Source organism: Apostichopus japonicus, chromosome 19 (assembly GCF_037975245.1).
Source record: "Apostichopus japonicus isolate 1M-3 chromosome 19, ASM3797524v1, whole genome shotgun sequence".
Lineage (NCBI taxonomy): Eukaryota > Metazoa > Echinodermata > Holothuroidea > Aspidochirotida > Stichopodidae > Apostichopus > Apostichopus japonicus.
The window spans coordinates 16,923,477-16,944,943 of NC_092579.1; the positions used below are offsets into that span (position 1 = coordinate 16,923,477).

Sequence of the window (21,467 nt, forward strand, 5' to 3'; positions counted from 1 at the left end):
TCTAAAAATAGATGGAAAATCCCGTACAGTTCTTGGAAATAGTTTCGTACAATGGAAGTGCCGATAAATTAAAGACCGCCGTTAGATCATTTTGTCAGAAAATTACACCAACAAAATGTGACAAATGTCAAAAGGTAGATGAGAGCGCAATAAAAAAGTCAATAATCGCCAAAAAGTAAACAGTGGTAAAAAGCTGAAAAGGGCGCCATCAGTCCATTTGAGTCCGTGAGGGGGCATCCGCCTTCCCCCCCCCCCTTCCCTGTCTGTATGGTCGCTCCTTCACTGATGTCAGCTTGCACCTATGTAAGTGATAAGGAAATATATTTTCAATATAATTTTTATTCGAGATATTCGAAAATCGGTGCTAATTTTTGACATGAAGTTGTATATATGTGACGTCATACGTATGCCTGGTCCGGTCCTGGTTTCCATTCAGCGCACAATCCCTTGCATCTTACGCGTTAAGATCAATTAAATTCAAAAGCGTTATGGACAAAGAGATTAGATAAGACAGTGGCTTGGATAATTAAATTATGTAACCGTTAAGAGATAAAGGTATGTGCTTTCGATCTTTCTAATACATAACAAAATGATAACAAGATGATTGATTTATGGGATATTAAGGTAGGGCCAGGCTTACGAATCTTTAGCCAGCTAGTATAGTCAGTATTGCGAAGTTCGCAACACTGCGAAGTTCGGACACCCCTAAGAAATACACGATATCACCATGACAACCTATAGCAACAGCCAATTTCACAAAAAACTACTAGGCTACAGTTACTTTCTCTTCAAAATGACCCGTGTTCAATCTGTTTTTGCCTCCATGGTGCAAGTAAGTACTTACGTATTTGTCAATAAAATGACGGAGATCTATGAAGTCTGTTATAATTACTGAAAGAGCAACTGCGCCACCAATTTTATCACCAGCGCCACACTGTGGGCCGGGTGTCCGAACATCAGTGGTCTGAACTTCGCAAAATGCAGCAAAGAAATACCAATTCCACAATAACGAAGAATCTTCTTGGTATACAACGTGAAAACAGTTTGCAGGAAGAAAGTTTGGCCGTGTATCGTAATATAACTCACTTCTCCCACCATATCAAGTATACTTTCAGGGGATTTATACCAGAAGATATAGTTTTGGGGTGTTTTAATGCTTAGCCTAGGTGTCCTAACTTCGAAGTGTCCATGCTGCTACTTGTATGCGATACGTAGCGTAGGCTAGTTTGGCGTCATGAAAGTGGGAACTTTTCGCAAACCTCTACACTATAGTCCATGGTTGATGTACAATAAAACGATGCACGATTAGGCTAGGCCTAAGGTATATATGTGAATTACATCACACTTGCCTAATTCGAGTTAACGTCTATGGTAAGGTGACCATATTTGCCTGACTGGAATCAGGGACATTTATTGCGTAACTGATATGGGGGAGGGGTCTAAGGGGAGGGGGTGTCCCCATCCCCTTTGGAAAATTTTCTAGTGCCTAAGGTGCTTAGATGTAAAATGGTGATACTTAGAAGCACTTTTTAAATCAATTTTATTTTCAAAAATGTAGCTTTTTCTTAGATGAAATTTATTTACTTTACGAAAGAGTGCTAGGCTAGATCGATCTAGCATATTTTACTTTACAATGGCTTACCTGAAATACTGTTTAGTTCCGTTCTGCGACTGCACACTTGAATAAATTGGTTTTTTACAATTATTTTACTAATAATGTGGGATATTTTCGAAATTCCTGAACATTTTGACGAATCGGGGACATTTTTGGGGACACTTGTTCATCGGGGACAGCACACTGTAATCGGGACTGTCCCCGAAAATCGGGGACGTCTGGTCACCTTAGTCTATGGGGCAGCGCGGGCTGAAGTCACTTTTCTGCAGTCACCAGATTTTTGCCGGTGAGCACACACCAATCTACAGTGTATTTCTGTTTCTGTTAAGTACTTGTTAAAACCCCTCTCGAGTATCACAACAAGGATGTTGTTACGCAGGGCAGCAGTGCTAGTAACACTAACAAACAATGCGTGGGCAATCTAGTTTTAAACACCTCAAGACTATGGCTCTCCTTATCCCGCCAAGGATTGCGTATTCCAGACTTTAATAGTCCTAGGAGAGAAACTATACTGAAAAGCAAGGAATTTGAGTATAGCGGAGATATCTCCCTGGCTTCAAGAAGGGATTAGTATCGTTTGGGACTGCAACTAGGCCATTTATAATTTGATAAAGAAGCATGAGTCTGGCCCTTTTCCGTCTTTCTATGAGGGGTTCCCATTTCAAAGTCTTTAAGATCTCAGTGATGCTGGATTGCCTACGGAAATCACAAGTTACAAAATATGTGAATTTTTTCTATTTTATCTTGTTCTGAGACGTTATAAGGGTCGCAAATCTGAGCTGCATCATGTTTATGTCAATGTGTTGTTCTACTCTTGAATAGTGTAGATAACATACAGATAATGGCTCTAGCTAAGTAAAAAAAGGTTTCTTGACTTAAATGATTAGTGTTTAGTAGCAAATAAAAACTACACAAATATTTGAAATTACTTGAAGTTTAAACTTCTGAATAAGAGTATTTTAGCTCTGGCGATCAAGATAGACCATAGTAGTTAGTGAATGTATCTATCATTTGTTTTCACTGGCTGATACGGCGAGTTGGGTACAAATGTCCTAGTAACAGCATGGTAACTTAGAAGTCCGCCCTGCCATATTGTGTGTGTTAAGTTTTGGCAAAATTTTTTGTCTTTTATCACTGAATTCATTTTTAAAATATGATCACAAGATATTGTCCATGATGGAGATGTGCTACGCACAATTAAGTACTTGAAAAACTTAATGCACAAACTAGTAAAAGTGGGTAAGAATCGTGCAAACAGCAGTGAATGTGTTGTGGAGGTTTTAGTAAACGTTGTGGGTATTTACCCGATTGTCGGTCAGATAAGGAACTTCACTTATTTACCCGATCATGATCACCCATTCATTAGTATTGGTGGCCATCGACACAAATAAGAAATATGAAGCAACACCATAAAACATAAATTATTACATGTAGTAATTATTTAATAAACTTGTAAATATATAAAAGGTTCAAGCAGAACAAAACTTAAAACCTGTGAAACACAAATCATTGACACAAAAGGATTTTTCTAATCCAACAGCAACAATTAATATAACCTAATTAGTATAGAATAAACCTTTGATTAGGAGGTCTAATAACAGCGCCCAAAGCTGGGTCAGATCCAAAACCTCTGCCATTGTTATGGACGGAATTCACAGAGATAAAGTCCCATCAAAAATAGTGTGAGAGTTAGTTTTTGGTGAGGTATGCATGATTGATCTAAGTTGGGATACCTCTACCATATTACAGAAAAAAATTAATTGGGTGGTGCAATATTAGTCTGAATATGCAAATTAGGTGTTCGTTATGGACGGAATCAGAAAAATGATCAATTCCCACCAACCTTCATAGTGGGTCAAAACTCTGTGAAGTGTTCAGGATTTCAAAGTTTAAGGTACTTTACATCACAGGCCTGGTACCTAAGCTTTATCATACTCCCACTCATAATCTTCAATATACCTCCATTAAACCACTACCACAAACCAAAATTCTGTGTTATGGACGGAATGTACAACGTTATGGACGGAAGGTTTCGTCCTGATTTAGGATCAACTCTTGAATTGTGAAGTGTGTGTTATAAGTTAATACTTATGGTCAATATGTGTAATAATATCAAATAAAATTGAATTTATTACAAGAAGGGAAAGAGCTAGACCTGAAATAGGAATTGTTATGGACGGAATGTTATGGACGGAAAGTATTGAATTAGCCTAAAATGAATTGCTATAGCACATGAAAAGTTTCACTCTTGCTGAAGGTACTCATCAGGTGGCTTTCAGCACTATAAGCAGAGGCTGTCAGTACTTTTCCCATTTGTTTTTTTTCACCTTTGTGGCTTCACCTCCTTCAAACAATGCCAATGAAATCAAAGTTTCACCAGTCTGCAAAACTTGTATGAAAGAAAACAACACATGCAAATATTTTTTTATTTTTTAATTCAAAACACTTTTAGCTGTAACAAGATGAACCTTATTGTTCATAAAAAATATTAAACCTTGGACCTGTACATGGACAGCAATATAGCCCTCTTTAAAACATTTTATAAGGTCATGAACGAGAACATCAGTAAACTTTCAACACTTTAACATTACCACAAAAACTGTGGACATGGGAGGCCTGTATGGTTGAACAGTCATGAAAATTTGAAATAGACTTTTCAATCTTAACAAAATACATTGATTCATGTTTGTCAAAATTTTCCGTCACCATCACGGCTCACAATCTCTTTGAAACTTGTCCCTCATATATTCAACCACTTTTGTTGCAATTCCCACTTTGCTACTTGAAATTGGGAGGACAGGCTGTTCTAATTTCCCCATGATCATTCCTAGTGGTATCCAAGATTTGTCTTCAGGTGATGGCCAGAAGAAAGTATTGGTAGGGCCCTTAGGGTGTAGGAAGGAGACATAGACATCATTATTGTCAACTGATATTTGGTCCATCTTTTCCAACCACCAGTCTCCTTCATACACAAAAACCACATTGCATGAGGATGACAACTTGGATTAGGGTCATTCCATGTCAAATCACGGATGGCTGTTGCTGCACCCTCTCTAAAAATTCCCAAATGTTTTGTATGATTGGACCATCATGAAATAAGCATATTCTGAAAATTTCAGTTGCATAGAAATTCCGCAATTTGTCGCCACCATGGCATTTTCTTGACTTTTGAGGTCTCATTTCTCAGCAATTAAACATTCTACTACCTTTCTATTACAGATGCCTATAGAGTCTATCCCATAGAATAGGAAAATAAAAAATTAGGCTACAAAAATATTGTCTTGTGGAGTTAGGTCAACTTAAAAGTGTCAAAATATTCGATTTTTGTACTTTTCACTAAAAAATGTGCTACTTTTAGTGATGAATTGCTCCTAAATCATTGCTTCAGGTTACTTGATTCTTTCAGAGGTTATTATGTCTGGTACAACCATTATAAAATAATGATTACAATGCTTTCCTATGATATGTTTGCAAGTTGTGCAACTCTAAATTTGCTATTTCATGCTGCGATTCAGCATGAGGCATGATTCAGCATGAGGCATGAGATTTGATGCCAAATTTTTACCAAAGTAACCATGTTAGAGCTGTCAGGGATTTATACTTTAATTTTAAGTATCAAGTTCTTACACCTAAACAAATTTTAGGGTTCTAGCTGTTCTCAATAATAATTTATGAAGTTGTTAAGCTGCTCCGATGTACAAAAGAGGTCATCTTTGACGGCCAATAACTCAAAACGCGTCATGGTGAAAAAATCTGATAATTTTTTCTGGAAGAGATATAGTACCACCCTGTTTGTACAAAAAATTTCAGGTGGGTGTTTTGCCTTATTTTGAAATGAATATCCTCAAAGTTTTGGATTTTTACAATAATTGCTTCTATTCTTTTTTTTTTTAATTTAGGGAAAACATCACCTAAAAGCCTAGAAAAATACTGTAATGTACATTTAAAAAAAGGTTTTCCATCCTTAATAACATTCATTCACATTTGATGTCTTTGATTTAACTTATTAAAAAACATTCTGCATAGTTTCTCCAAAGATAGTAATTTCCATCCATAACATTCACATTCCGTCCATAACGTTTTCCTAATTCCATCCATAACACAGATGTTTCACTGAACCCCAGTTTATCTATGTGCAAGAATCTGGTAATTTTTCACTTCATCCTTAATGGCATTGATAACCTTCAGAAGATTACATGCAAATTTTATCACTGAAGTGAACTTTAAAATTGCCAGGAGATTAATGACATCAGGTAGCGTTATGGATGGAAATAATGATTTTCTTCTCGATTAGCATCTTAATTAGGGATGCCCTACTTAATTTTTCCAAAAACTATTTTGGAGAGATCAGTACCATAAACAATTATTCAGGTGCAGATTCCTGTGAATTCCATCATTCCTTGCAGTTCAGTGGCACAAATTGCTGTTTCCGTCCATAACGCTGGCTTAAGTGCATTGTCGATATAATTAAGCAGTACTCGTTAACAAAGAAACATACAAATTTAATTTTTTTGCCAAGCAAGCTTAAATTGTTCTTCTTTTGGACAAAACTATCAAAATTGATAACTATGATCATCTAAATTTTAGCCCTGAGGTTGACAGGTTTTGGATCTGACCCACCTTGCAAAAAAACAGTATTTTATTTAATTGAAAATACACTTAAACAAAACAATTAATGATCTGTCCAATTTATTAAGCCACTGTTCAACAGTCTAAAATGTAAACAACATTGAAGAAATAAATAGTCAAAATATCTGTCTCTATGAGTTAAAAATACTCTCGGAAAATATGACAATATATATATATTACAGGTACAGAAGCAAATTGCTACAAATACTGCTTATTTGGCTGACGATCGGTTAATATCGGTAAATATCCTCCACCTTTGATAAACCATAAAACACAGTTATGGTCAGTGACTAGTCCAAAACGTCTAGCTTACATTACAGTAGTAAAGTAAGGCCCCATTAGCTTACTGTTGGATCTGTTTCATTCTTAAATAATTATGAACTGTATACTCTGTAGCTACAAATTCTTCGTGACCTTTTGTACATATCTTTCATTTCCACCAGATGAGGAAGGTTGTGAAAATGTTACAGAATCTGAAACAAGCTCCTGTGACAGTAGTCATCCACTGAAACAACACACAAAACCTTGACAGGTAAGAAAGGTTTGATATTTCATGTAGTGATTGATAATGAGTTTGACAACTGCGTACATATATACAAAAATGTCTTTTGTGATGTTTGGATTGAAGTGTACCCCAATACTGGTCCGGTGACAAACTTGGTGTTACTGTACTTGGCTGTGTGCTGAATGTCATAACCACCATTCATTTAACATTGGGCAAGTACTCATAATATTTACAGTACCTATAAAAAAAATTGAGTTCTGAGGCATTTTAACGCTTGTGTTTGAACTTTGATATAACCTAGTTACACATGTTTCCAATGCAGGTCTATCCTACTTAGTAGCCCCCCCCCCCCTCCACTCATATGCCCATTGGACACTGTGAGGTAAGTAGTATGGAATATGTATCCAAAGGTCATGTAGGGATACAGTGAGCTAGGCAAATGTTTAGCACCCTCAACTATAAATTCCTTGAAATAAGATGGACTAGGGTTCAATATAAGCAGGGGCACAGTGGCTAATAGCATGTCTTCAACATATGGACCAGTAACAAGTGTCTCACCCTCATGCATGAATGGTTGTATGCTGAATGTCCTACTTACCATTCATTGATCTGTATAATTTCAACATTTAAATATTTTAAGGTATTGGAAATTTTGAATATCCTAATGTTACTCATTAAATATGTTACTCATATGGCATGTTACCTATATGTAAAGGTGACACAAAATATTGTTTAAGATAGAGGAAATCACATGTATACCACCTCCTATTTATTCATGTACATGTCTTCTCTCTGGTGGTAAATCCATTACTATATGAACTCCCTGGAATAAGATGGACCAGTGACAAGGGTCCTACTATGCACACACATGGATGGCTACATGCTGGGTGTCATATGTACAACATTCAGTTTGTTGTAATTGCATATTGCAAATTTTGATTATGTCTTGCATGCAAAAACTCCAAGTACGATCAGTGGCATAGTGAGCATTATCAGCACCCAGGGGCAGGGGGCCCTATACCCTGTGCCTTGGGGAAAGTTCCCTTGCTCCCCTCACTATGCCACTGCAAAAAATAAAGGGTAGTTAAAAAAGTATGCTTAAGTACTAAATCATTTTGAACAACACATGTGTTGAATGACATACTTTAGTGAGGTGTCCAACAGTACATGGCTATGGGCTGAATATTGTACATGGACTGATTAACATACAGTACAGTCCATGTAAGTCTACCATTACGGCTACTAGTCAGAAGAAATCACACTGTTGTAAATTAATTATGAGAATACAATATTTGTAGTGAATATGATGTTCTTGAATATGGGAACAAAGGATACCTGAAATTCTTATATGCCAAACCATCAATATCTACCTATCAATTTCTTGTTGAAAGAATTAATTTCATACTTACAATTAATTAAATTGTACATGGTTCTTTTATTTTGGTTTGCAGGTACCCTGGATGAAGATAGTGAAAGTAGCGATCTTGACCAAGCATGTTCTTCCAGGTCAACCCCAAAGAGAGTTTGTCCAACAACTTGGCAAAAAGCATTGTTGCCTGGTAAGGAAAATTATTATCCTTAAGCCAGGGACATATGCAGGGGTCCCCAAACAAAGTCCAATCTGGAAAAGGTCCACTTTTGCATTATGGCACGCACACAGTCCCACACATTGCTGGACCTCTGTTGACCGCAAATGACCTTTGATTGCCGAAAAAACTAATAGAAATAATTCACTCACTATGGGTCATGGTGCCTTGTGCATTTGACTCGTAACACACAGGTTGTGAGTCTGAGTCCCACAGGTGGCATAGTCAATACGTTGAATCCTTGTGCAAGACACTTTACTCCATTTGCTTCAGTCCACCCATCTCTAAAATGGGCGCTAGCTTCGGCTAGGGGCTAGTTAGCAAGGGATTGACGGATTGGGGGAGTGTTTGACTCTGATTTTACTTGCATCATGGAAACCAGGTTTAAGCACCAACCTTATGAGCCATCTGGCACAGAAGAAAACCTACCTACCTTCTCACTATGGGTAACCTACCCACCAAGTACTGTATAAGCTCAATTGAATTTTACCTCATTATATGTTTTTTACAAGGTTTCTATGTTTGACCTCTGTTAACCTCCATATAAAACAATATGGGTCATATAAACACTCGAAAGAATACACATACTAAGTATGAGCTCAATTGAAGTGTGTCTTGTCAAGATAAGGTGTTTACAAGGTTGTCAGTGTTTGACATCTGTCGACCTTTGAGAAAAACAATAGGGACCATTTACTCACTATGAATAATCTACATAACAAGCATGAATTTAATTGAAGTTTGTCTCAAATTACGATGATTAAAGGTTCATAGTTTTTTACCTCAGATGAACTTTGACCTCAACCAAAAGCAATAGGGACCATGTACTCACAAAAAGGTATTCTACCTACCTAGTATGAGCTCAACTGAAGTTTGCCTTAAGTATCAAGTTATTATGTTTACAAGTGGTGTCACATGCATGTCACTTACATATACACATCCATACACACAAGCATGACTGCATAGACCTGTTTCTTTTCCTTCTGCTCAAGTCATAGTTGTAGTCACACTAGCAAATACTCAGTAAAGTACCGTACTGTATCTTAAATTGATGCTGAAGAATTAGTCATATGATGCTAAGATCAACTAGAGATAGCTATATTGTGCTAACCACCATAGCTAGAGAAGAGCACATTGGGATTTTTCAATACCTGTTTGCCAAAAAAAGATTACACTTCAGTAAAACTACTACCAGTGGCAATTCAATTACCTTTTGGGTTCATGCCTAATTCTGCAACAGATATCATTCATAGCATTTATAATTTTTTCTGTTCTAGTTGATCCATATGAGGAGGACTGTGAAAGTGATATGGAATCTGATACAGAGTCTTGGGAAAACCAATTGAAGAGATTACACAAATCCTTCACTACAGGTAGGATATTTTAACAATTTATTGATTCCTTCCGAAGGCCGAAGGAATCTATGCGATGGTGATGGCGTGTGTGTTTGTGTATATGTGTGTATGGGTGTGTGTAGGTGTGTATGTTTGTGAGTGAGTGAGCAAAATTAAGTATGTCACAAACTCCTAGACCCGAAGTCCTGTCAAGTTCAAGCTTGGTGGGTGGGTGCCTGACCATGTTAACTCATGCCTGCGTGATTGATGACGTCAAAGAGGTCGAAGGTCAAGAAATCTAAAAATTGGTTTTTAGCCATTTTCTGCATGCCAACTTGTTGGACAAAGGCATTAAACCACAATATATGTAGAGAATGAAGAGACAAGGTTTAAAACAAGACAGATTTAGCTGTTTAGGCTTGTATATAGTTAACAGGTCGAATTGAGGTAGAGTTAAAATTGGTCTAAATAGTGCAAAGGAGTGTGTCGTGAAGCTTCTCCTAGACTGTAAGTCCGATCAGGTTCAAACTTGGTGGGTAGGTGCCTGACCATGTACTTTAAACGTGATTTTGGGTGATTGGTATAAATGTCATAGTTGAAAGGTCAAATATCCAGAAACTGTAGCCACTTTCTGCTTGTCAGTATGTTGGAATAAGTCATTAAACCACAAAGTATGTAGATTATGATGGGACAAATTTTAAATTAGAACTTATGCAGTTGTTAAGGGTCAAGGTTTAAGTTCATTGTAGATCCATTCCATCATAGAAGAGATGAGATGCCATGGATCGCCATCTTGTCTTATGTTTTAATCGTAATAGATGCTAAGATCCCATAACAAGGGAGTTTATTAGGCAAGTTTCATTCGTTTTTGTTTTTCTCAACAGGAAAGATAAGATTGATAAAGATGGCTAACTTCAAGGTATGCAAGGAATTAAGATGACTAATGAAGCAATCCATGACAGAATGAAGGTGAGATGACAAAACTATTAATTAATGGATCATTTCAACTGTCAATTTGGGTATAGTTTCATTAGTTAAATGTAAGTTTAATTGCTTTGTTCAAGGGCTGTCCTAACATTGTTGGTGTTTAATATCATTAGATGCAAGGTTCAATTGCGACTTACATGCAACATCATGTAATTTCAAGTTTCATTGCTTACACTACATTTCGGGTTTAATAGAATGCTGAGTGAAACTACCCACTGCTGTTGGTGATGAAACATTTGGTGTTTAATCCGCAAGCTCCAGCTCATTCATTGGGGCTTAAATTTCAACCCCTACCCAGATCCCAACGAAGAGAGTAAGTGACGTCTGCTCCTGTAACGTGACAATAGCATAAGAGATGTTATGAACCGACCTTATGGGGAAAACGTTAACACATTATTTAATGAAAGTGAAAATATTCCCCATCTTGGTGGGGTGGAATTCATTTCCCCTGTGGGTTGTATAACAAAAGAGAAATCTGTAAGCAATGATGATTATTAATGCATCTTTGCGTGATTGATTACTAATCCATCTTTGCGTGATTGATTATTAATCCATCTTTGCGTGATTGATTATTAATCCATCTTTCTGCTTAGACGTTGAAGGATAGCGTAATAAAATCAGAGGATTCCGTGAAGAGACTGGGTAGCAGAGATCAAGATGCTAGGTCAAAGGGTCGTTCAATCTCATAAAGCCGTACAGAAGGAGGAAGAGCCAGGTACATTTTCACGTTTCTTCCATTTGGGTTTGGTACGTTGAGAGTACAAGATGGATATGATGCTCGCAATGTATAAAATTATTGGTAGCAGTATGCTGGAGACAATGGGTTGTAGGACTATTGTTTGCGAGCAGGTCACAGATATGGTCATGTGCGAAGTAACTTGGAATGAATTTAAAAACTAACCAATGAGTCTGTCTTGCGTACAAGATTTACTTCACTGCTAAATAAACCCGAGCACGTTTAGCAGGAATTTCAAGCATAAATCAGGGATGTTTCAATGCGGTTAAAATGTTCTATTTATGGTATTTTGCAAGCGAAGATGTTACCTAACTTACCTGTATATGGAATTTATACCAAGTTTTTGTATTGAATGAGTGCAGTTGTTAAATTTTATGTCCCGACAACCTCACCCCACCCACGGAAAGAAGTATCCCTAACCGTGATGAAATATCACTTAGTAATATTCAGTCTTACCGAAGGCGATGGAGTACAACAGCGTTGAGGAGAGTGGAATTTTCCGAACGTTGAAGAATACATCAAGTTTATTTCCTTCGTCCTCAGATTTAGTGTAAAGAACATTTGGTGAATATTGTAAGGATTACAAGCTCCTTCCCTTTTTCCTAGAACTGAATAAGTATTCATGCAAAGCAAATTGCTCTTTTTGCCCATCACGAAAGTAGCTGTGCAGTTACTAGTGTATTGGAAACAATATTATACCTGCCATTAGTTTTGCCATATGCAACTGTGCATTATTTCTTTGGGAGGGGGGGGGGGGGTTCCCTTAAATTGTAAGTGCATTGTGTCATGTATTTTTTGACAAATAAGGCTTTGTTCTGTGCAGTGAATTTGTTTTTCCTATAATCCCAGAAATATAAATATGTTTAGAGGAATATCTTGAAAAGGGTGTAAGAATATTAACGTCGGGTCTGGTCAGATCTTTCTGGAAACCCTACACGTAAAGAGACTAGGAGAGAATTGGTCCGGGAGGATGGCAGAGGGGGGGGGGGGGGTCTTGGTGGAATATTTAGGGACATTGCAGTTATTGTGTGTTGTTCTCCATCTCAATTAAAGACCTGTAGTTTATTTTTAAATAAACACCCAGTTACTTAGTATTTTGCTGTTTTGGATGCAGCCAGGGGTGGGACCTAGATTCCCTTTCTCTTAGATTTTGTCTGTAGCCCCACCAAAACACATATCCAGTACCACTAAACCCACTCCGACCTCTGTTGCTCCATTTACCCGAGAGAATCTTGCTATGAAATTGACTGACTTGCTACACAAGTGCAAAGATATTGGGCATTTTTCATCCATTTACAGAAACTCTAGTATCATCATCAATATAATGATAAACAAAATGGAGAAACTTTCAGCACATGTATTCAAAATAGTAAACACTTAGTTATTGCCTCCACTCCACCCTCTACTTTAATATTCTGGCTTTGCTTTCTGATTATGGGCAGGTTTGAGATGTAGTACATTTCTCCATCCATGTTATTGTCAGATAATGAAATGAGAATAAGAATTAATAAAACTGTAAAAGAAATGTTTCCTTCCTCGAAAGCATGACTTCATATCCGTCACATCTTCAGTATCTACCTAAATGACAAATGTAGGCTGAATTTTAGACAAAATAATGTTGTAGTCCACCAGAACAAGGTTAATTTGAGATTTTACACTCATACAATGCTGATCCAGTTTCAAGCTATTCACCATTAAAATATACTGAACCTCCGGTATGTTCCTTTAAAGGCTAACTTGATGATATTATCAGCTCTTCTAGTACGGGCTTTAATGTTAATGTTAACCCATTGCTTTACATAAATTCTAATAACTCACTCAACCAAAGCATGTTCCTTTAACTTGATATTAAAACAACAACACCCTTGCATCCATTGAATGAAAATTAACACCATCTGTATAAAAGTTGACAAATTTGTACTACCACTGTAAACATGTCATTTGAGACAGGTAAAACCCTTTTTGTGATTTTGTGTTGGATCTGAGGAACTGAGCTAAATGGTAAAAGTATTAGACTAAATAGTATTGTCACTCTAAACCGATGAACCTCGGCAAATTAAAGGGTCGTTCCCTCAAAAATTAAAAGTGGCATAAAAATCCAGCCTGGCCTGATAGCACTGTTTTTCAACGGTTCAACACAAATTAACTGAGGTTTGTTCCTAAAGTAATCTTTATTATGAAGTTTTCCTTCATGTCTTTCCAATGTAATATAGATTGTAAATCTATTGCAACTCAAATACTTTTGGCCTTCATGTTGTAATATATTCCTTTTTTTTTACATTTTATAATAATATTCTGTAACTACTGTAGTTGAAACAACAATACTAGACAATTTACTAGTAGATGGGTCATAAAGAAAAATATATATATTTGACATTTCTGACATTACATAGGTTAGGGAAATCATTAAATGTTCTTACGTCTCTGTCTGTGGCTCTGACCCCCTCCCACCAGAAAGTGTTACCCCCCACCCCCTCCCATCACCTAAAGCAATCCATGTTCGCCCTTAAAATTATTGGCTATCGTCAAGTCATTCGAGTCTTCAAATGTAACATGAATGATCTACACTTTATGCAGAGTACTTTCGTCTACATGGCTTGTGTATTCCTATCTAGTAATTTTCTTTCATACTCTTTTATGGACAGAACCACCTATGGTGTCCACCATGGAACAGCTCCCCGAGAGACCTCCAGAAGACTTAAATTTGGAAGAGACTTGGGCAGATGACAAAACATCAGACAGAGAAAATAAATTGGAATCCCAAGCCCCTGTAGCCCATTCAGATCCCTTCTCTAGTCTCATTATGGACATGAAAGCCTCCATCTCATCTCCGAGTCAAGTACGGTCAACTCGGACCAGATCAAGAAAGTCTTACCAGACGATAACCTCCTGAAGGCAGAAGAAGACAGAAAAGTTTGTCCCTATTCTGGGCCCTGTGCTGAACGCTACATCAAACCAAAGAGACAAGCTGATGGAAGTTTCCTCCAAAGGGATGAGAAATAGGACTAAAGTTGAAGAAGAATCAGAAAGTGATTCTATCCAGCTACCAGATAGTCCTGCCTGTCTTGAACTTTCAGGATCACAAACTTTTTGAGCCACTGATGTTGCAGCTTCTTGAAAGATATATGTATATATGTATACTATATATATATACATATATGTGGGCTTTTCTACTTTTTTGTATGACCATGTGTGTAAATATTGAAGCACTAAAGGATATGCAGTTTTTTTTCCTTGAAATAGCAAGAGATAAAATGGAGAATACTGTTATGAAAGCTGTACTTAAAACACTTGAAAAACTGCTTTTCTAAATTTTAAGGAACAGTTTGGCAGAATTTTTTTCAGGGGAAATCTGTCTTTATTTCATGCATAGTCTTGAATACTTCTGCAATACCATAAGACCATCTCTGCCCTGCACCTAAAAATACCAGGTTTTTTTTTTCTCTCTTGCATGTTTTCAAAAGTGCTCTTCTCGAGGGTATCATGTTGAAAATTTTCTCAGATTTACAGATAGAAATTATGAAAGGTTTTTCATTAAGGATGATCATGTGATGATGCTAAAAGATAATCTGTAAATAGTCTGTAAATTCAGAAGAGAGGAATTTATAAGTATCCTATGCCAGGAATCTTTCATTGATTCCTAGCCAAAATGCAAAAGGGAATCTAGGCGTGTATGTATGCAGGTAAACGTAGGTATATGTGATGTTCCAACTTGTAAACGGGATGACTCACCAAGCATATCTTGCATAAATTTCAGGAAAATTAGGATGTAAATTTACAGCACTGAATTCTTTGGCTGCTCCAATTATTGAGCAGAGTCAAAGGTCAATTGAGGTCATCAGCTGCCAAAATACAAAAACCTCGTAGTCGAGTTTAGTGAACATCTGTAGCATCGGTAAAATGTCATAATTAAGTGGTAGGTCCCCCTCACTGAGCATTACACTTTGAGCAGTTCTGTTCAGAGGTCAAATGTAAATTGGAGTCATCAGCTGCCAAAAGCCTGAAATCCTTGTCAACATAGCTTCAAAATCAAAGCTGCGATTATCCTCATGCTCAGAAATGTACAAGAACTGAATGTTCTATGAAGAGGTCAAAGGTCACTTAGGGTCAAAATTCAGACCACCTTGATCAGGCGCGTATCCAGGGGGCATTAGGGGCACGAGCCCCCCGGGTAAGAAAAAGAGGAGAGAAAAAAAAGAGAAGAAAAAAGGGGGAAAAGAGGGGAAAGAAGGGGAGGAAGGAAGGGAAAAGAAAAAGAAGAAATAGAGGAAAAGGAGGGAGTAGAAAAAACGGCAAGCAACCGGGAAGAGAAAGAAGAACAGTGACATAATTACAGGGCTGTTCCCTATTATACACATAGGGTAGCCAGTGACGGATCGATGATATCGAAAGGGGCGTGCGCCTCACCCTACCCCTTACACCGACAACTCCATTTTGACGTTTTTATATCTCCTCTTTCACTAATGTATATATATATATATATATATATATATATATATATATATATATATATATATATATATATATATATATATATATATATATATATATACATATATATATATATATGTATATATATATATATAAACAATTGTACAATTGTGTTATGAAACCCACTGTGGCTGGTCTCGACCGAGTCGTCGGGAACATATGCCGCATTTGGGTATTAGACCAGGATCTATATGCGAACTGCACTAGACATATGTCCTTCGATGCAACACTGCCATCCAGAGATAAAATGTTATACTCCGACCTGAATGCTAATTGTTACCCTAAATCTAGTACCGTAACTCATACAATGAATCTAAAAATAAATTCCGCATGTGATTGGAGAATTGAGCACATCTCCTGTGAATATCATGTAGTGCATGGGGGGGGGGGGCAGGCGGACGCACCTATCACTTCTTGAGATTGTTCCAATCTGCATGAAAACACCCCCACAACCCCTACGCCCCACCCCTCTCATCGCTTCCAGATGAGTTACAAAACTTAATTAATAACCTTCGCCCGTAGTACCTAAACCTCGACAAAATCCGGCAACACACCACCACTTTATCGATAACAAGTCTAGTGATCGGGCTGTGTATAAGTGACGTCTAGTGGACGTGCACTGACCTAAATGGAGTGTGACCACTCCCCGATTTTGCAATTTCCCAAGATCAGGCCCAAGAAATACCAAGAACACTGTACTGTATGGATTTCTTGCAATATCCAGCGATATCTAGGGATGAAAATCCCAAGATCTTACCTAAACTAAAGGCAGATAGAGAATCGAAACCTTCAGTGTGTACTGAACTTGAAACTGTGCGTCTTTCGAAATGAAAAGAATGTGGGGAATTGCACAATAAACAGATCAAAGTTATTTATTTCAGTCTCATTTCAATTATTCGAATTTGTTAAGCAAACAGCAGATATCACATCATATCAGTGAGCATGAAAATGGCGTTCCAGGATGAACAGCCTCCAAACCATGGGCGCAGATCTGGTGGGGACAGCGGGACGCGTCCCAATCAACTTTTTCAGTAATGGGGACATGATATGCCGTGTCCCCACCAATTTGTCTTGACCAATAGCTGCACTTCCAGGTCCCCTGTATTGAACTTTGGCGCAGTTAGATCCAGAATTGTGCAAATGACATGCAGCAGTTCTCATTTTATGATATTTTATCCACAGTTGTAACATAGTAGCACTAACCACTGCGTCTCAGCAACTGTTGAGAAATAATGCTAATTTTGTCTTCAAAATGGAACGGAGGGTGAAGTTCAAAATGCTGTACTTGTAAACAGGATAACTCAAAACGTACACCTTTATTGAACTTCATATTTCAAATGGTCTCAAAATTGGTATTATTTTCAGTGATTTATACTACATGAGTCTAGGTTTGGCAGTAACTTGTGAACATGTTTCATAGTGAAATAAAACAATGTCATGTAACTCATTAATTATTAAAGGGATGGCGGAGCTGCTTTTCTTGCTCAAATTGATCAAAGAATATGTCCATGTGCTCACACATAGAGCATCTGTATGTCTTTTATTTCGCATAGGAAGACTGTTCTCTCATTTTGGAATATAAATTCTACATTTTTGAGGCCTTAAAAGATCTTAATTCTTTTGATTGCCTAGTTGCTAAAGTAATGGTCAAGGCAACGTTTCCTGAATCTGCATAGCTCATGTCGCGGAGCGGTTGAAAACTATTAATATACAACAACCACTTAAAACAACAGTATCAGGCAGTTTTTTATCACCCTCCGTTCCATTTTTGAAGAAAAAATTGCGATTAAAACATTGAACACTTCTATCGCTTAGCATACAACTTCCGAGGAAACAACACCGTAAAACTGGAGAACATTTATGAATAAGAAAGGTTTGATTTGACTGCTTTGAAATCACATATGACTGGCAAGATGCGTCGAGCGCCCTCTAACGGCCTCTTTTTTGGTCAGTTTGCAACTTCAGAGGAACAATAGAAACCCGAAAAACTCTTAGGACGAACAAAGGATTCTCAAACCTTTGTTCTGCCTAAAAGATAGGCAGAAACAGTGGCGTAGGAAGGTACTTTTGAGTGGGGGGCTGAAGACTGATGGCCGGCCTGGGGGAGGGGTCTAAGGGGAGGGGGTGTCCCCATCCCGTTTGGAATTTTTTTGCATTTCCAGGTGGCCTCAGATGCAATTTGGTGCAATATAGCACACTTCAACCCACCCACTCCATTTTGTATATAATTTTGCATTTTCACCTGGCCTTAGATGCAATTTGGTGCTCCAAATGTGATTTTTTTCTCATTTGGAAATGAAAAAGGGGTTTTCTGACTTGCGAAGCGGGGGGGGGGCGGAATGATACTTCCGCCCCTCCATATTTTTCACTGGGGGGCTGGCGCCCCCAGCCCCCCGGTTCCTACGCCCTTGGGCAGAAAGTTTGGTTTATTGTAGATTTGTGTGCGCGGAGTTAGCCCGATTGATAAGGGGAAAGGTGATTAATTTGCTCAAGGTGGTTTCTGGTGCGGTTATCTATAATTCTTTCTAAAATCTTACCTAAGGCTGGGAGGAGACTAATTGGTCGATAGTTTTTACTTAGTTTCGGTATTAAAATCTTTTTGGCGGATTTCCATGGGTTGGAAAATAACCCAGTCTAAGGAGTTGGTTAAATAGTCGGAAAATATGACAGTTAATGAATATCGGAGGGGAGTTTTGAAGCATTTGGTCATTTATATTGTCATGACCAGTGTAGGATGCATTTTTTAGTGGCACTATACCAATTTTTTATATCTATTTTTTTTTTTAATAGAGGGATGTTTTCGTTGAGACATCCTAAGGGGTTGGGGTTGAAACTGGTTCATTACTGATAATTGTACGGTCTATTTCGTGTTTACCGCTGATATCGTATGGGGGGCCATCGAACATATACTTTTAAAGTACGATTCAATTAGCTTTATTTGGTCTTGCGTTTATGTGATGATGTTACCTACGTTATCTCTAAGGCCTTGGTCTGTTTAACCTGTGTTTGGGGGTGTAAGGGGGTTAATGCTTCTTTTTTTTTAATTTTCCAAAAGTTTTTCGGGTTTTATCATTAATGATTGAATCGCATTCGTTTTGGACGCGGTTTTGTTCATCCGCCAATATTAGTCTGTTTATTGCTTTTTTAGTTGGTTAATTTGTGTTTTTTAGAGTTGGGTCTCGGGAGATGATATAGGTTCTACGTAGGCGACGTCAGAGTTTCATAAGTGTAAGGATATTCTTATTTAGTTTTCGTTTTCCGTTTTCTGTAAGGGACAGTGTCTTTTGAAAGTATTGAAGATATGATGGGCAACGCTGTCACAGTAATTGTCGATGTAATTTAGCTCGTTGTTTTGGTTGTTGTATTTGGGGAGTCTGTTTTATTGTAATTATACGTCAATTCGTTATTTTGTATGCGGTAGAGGTTTATGTGTAGCTCAAAGACGAGTGGATATTTGCACGTGAAGAAACAAAATAAATCAAATCAAATAAATCATAATTATTTCTAAACAGTTACAGTGGTTAGTGCTATGTACTACGAAAGTAAGACAAACTCTTTGTCTAGAATTCAACTCCCAGAGGATGTATTGATTTGGTATTTCTTTTCCTCATTTTGAAGTTAAAATATTAGAAAAGCCTATCATTTCTCAATTATCAGTTACTGTGGCGCAGTTGTTATGATGTATAATTTTGCATATTTATTATTGTTTTGTACAATGAAATTGTCATTAAACTGGAAAAAATGAGACAACACCAGAGGATGCATTTGGTTTTCTATTTATTTGCCTCCGAATGTTGTGAAGATTAAATTTTAAAAACGAGTATAAATTCTCAACAGTTCTAGTGGCGCAGTTGGTAGTGCTCTGGACTGCAGAGAGACAGACAAACTCCAAGTCTCTGGTTCGATCCCCAGACAGAGCATTTTGATTTTCTTCTCTTTTCCTTCTTCCATTCTGGACCTGAAGTTTAAATATTAGAAACGAGCATTAATTCTCAAAAGTTCTAGTGGCGCAGTTGGTAGTGCTCTGGACTGGGGAGAGACAGACAAACTCCATGTCTCCGGTTCGATTCCCAGACAGAGCATTTTGATTTTCTTCTCTTTTCCTTCTTCCATTCTGGACTTTGAGGTTTAAATATTAGAAACGAGCATTAATTCTCAACAGTTCTAGTGGCGCAGTTGGTAGTGCTCTGGACTGCAGAGAGACAGACAAACTCCATGTCCCCGGTTCGATTCCCAGACAGAGCATTTTTATTTTCTTCTCTTTTCCTTCTTCCATTCTGGACTTTGAGGTTTAAATATTAGAAACGAGCATTAATTCTCAACAGTTCTAGTGGCGCAGTTGGTAGTGCTCTGGACTGGAGAGAGACAGACAAACTCCATGTCTCCGGTTCGATTCCCAGACAGAGCATTTTTATTTTCTTCTCTTTTCCTTCTTCCATTCTGGACTTGAAGATTAAATATTAGAAACGAGCATTAATTCTCAACAGTTCTAGTGGCGCAGTTGGTAGTGCTCTGGACTGGAGAGAGACAGACAAACTCCATGTCTCCGGTTCGATTCCCAGACAGAGCATTTTGATTTTCTGCTCTTTTCCTTCTTCCATTCTGGACTTGAAGTTTAAATATTAGAAACGAGCATTAATTCTCAACAGTTCTAGTGGCGCAGTTGGTAGTGCTCTGGACTGGAGAGAGACAGACAAACTCCATGTCTCCGGTTCGATTCCCAGACAGAGCATCATGTCTGCAGTTAATGTCCAGAGACTCCAGACAGAGCCTTTTACTTTTCTGTTCTTTGGAGGGAGTGGAAGTATAAATATAAGAAACAAAGTTTTTCCAGAGGGAACCGAAATGGTGTAATTGGTTATTCCATCGTTCAGTAAGCGATTGGTTTGGATTGCATCGGTTCAAGTCCCAGGTGAGTATGCGCAAAAGGAGTTCTGACAAGGAGTTCTGACAAGTGGATAAGGTGAATCCCGAAGGCGGGCGGTCCCCCTCCTCCTGGCAGGTGGACAAGGTGAGTACCGAAGGTGAGAGGGGGAAAAGGTGAGAGGGTGCGGACAAGGTGAGGTCGCCGTCCCCCCTCCCCCTGACAAGGTAAAGGCGCGGACAAGTGGAGTTCGCCACCACCCCCCCCTGACAAGGTTCAACGCGGACAAGGTGAGTTTGCCACCACCCCTCCCCCCTGACTAGCTAATCGGGGGGTGAGGGAGTAGTGGAAAAAATGTTTTACAAAAAAAGACTAAGTCCAAACAGCAGGATCTTTAAATATTTGTAAAGCTTTTAAATCCAAAGGCCTGCCTACTGGTCTAGTGGTAAAGACTTTTGCTTTTGCATCACAAGGTCCCTGGCTCAAACTCAACCTCTGCTTTTCCTTTTACAATACTCAAGTAAAGGAAGAAAGAAAAAAAAAAGAGTGATACTTGGAAATAACTTCTTTTTTTTTTTAATGACAAATCAGTTCATGGACAGGATATACCTTCATCCCTCCCACCAATGTTAATACCCTTCAACTACCTGTCCAGAAACAGGTTATCCCTTATCAAATTATCATGCAAATACTAATCAAAACATGCAATACATCTTTCATAAA

General features: G+C 38.0%; 1 protein-coding gene across 8 annotated transcripts; it reads left to right on the forward strand.

Moving 5' to 3' along the window:
• The first annotated feature begins 799 nt into the window (after positions 1-799).
• LOC139960223 (uncharacterized) lies at positions 800-19,638 on the forward strand. Of its 8 annotated transcripts, none has more exons than XR_011790432.1 (7): positions 800-1,072; positions 6,688-6,776; positions 8,201-8,308; positions 9,610-9,705; positions 10,551-10,635; positions 11,247-11,368; positions 14,035-19,638. XR_011790432.1 is itself a non-coding variant. In XM_071958415.1 (6 exons), the coding sequence occupies exons 5-6, from the start codon at positions 11,311-11,313 to the stop codon at positions 14,280-14,282; spliced, it is 306 nt and encodes a 101-aa protein (XP_071814516.1). In that variant the 5' UTR covers positions 6,622-6,776; positions 8,201-8,308; positions 9,610-9,705; positions 10,551-10,635; positions 11,247-11,310; the 3' UTR covers positions 14,283-19,638. The 8 variants fall into 8 exon arrangements, 2 of the variants coding, with proteins under 2 accessions (XP_071814516.1, XP_071814517.1); XR_011790434.1 differs by having other exon boundaries at positions 800-1,067; XR_011790433.1 differs by lacking the exon at positions 800-1,072 and adding an exon at positions 1,121-1,901.
• The last annotated feature ends 1,829 nt before the right edge of the window (positions 19,639-21,467 follow it).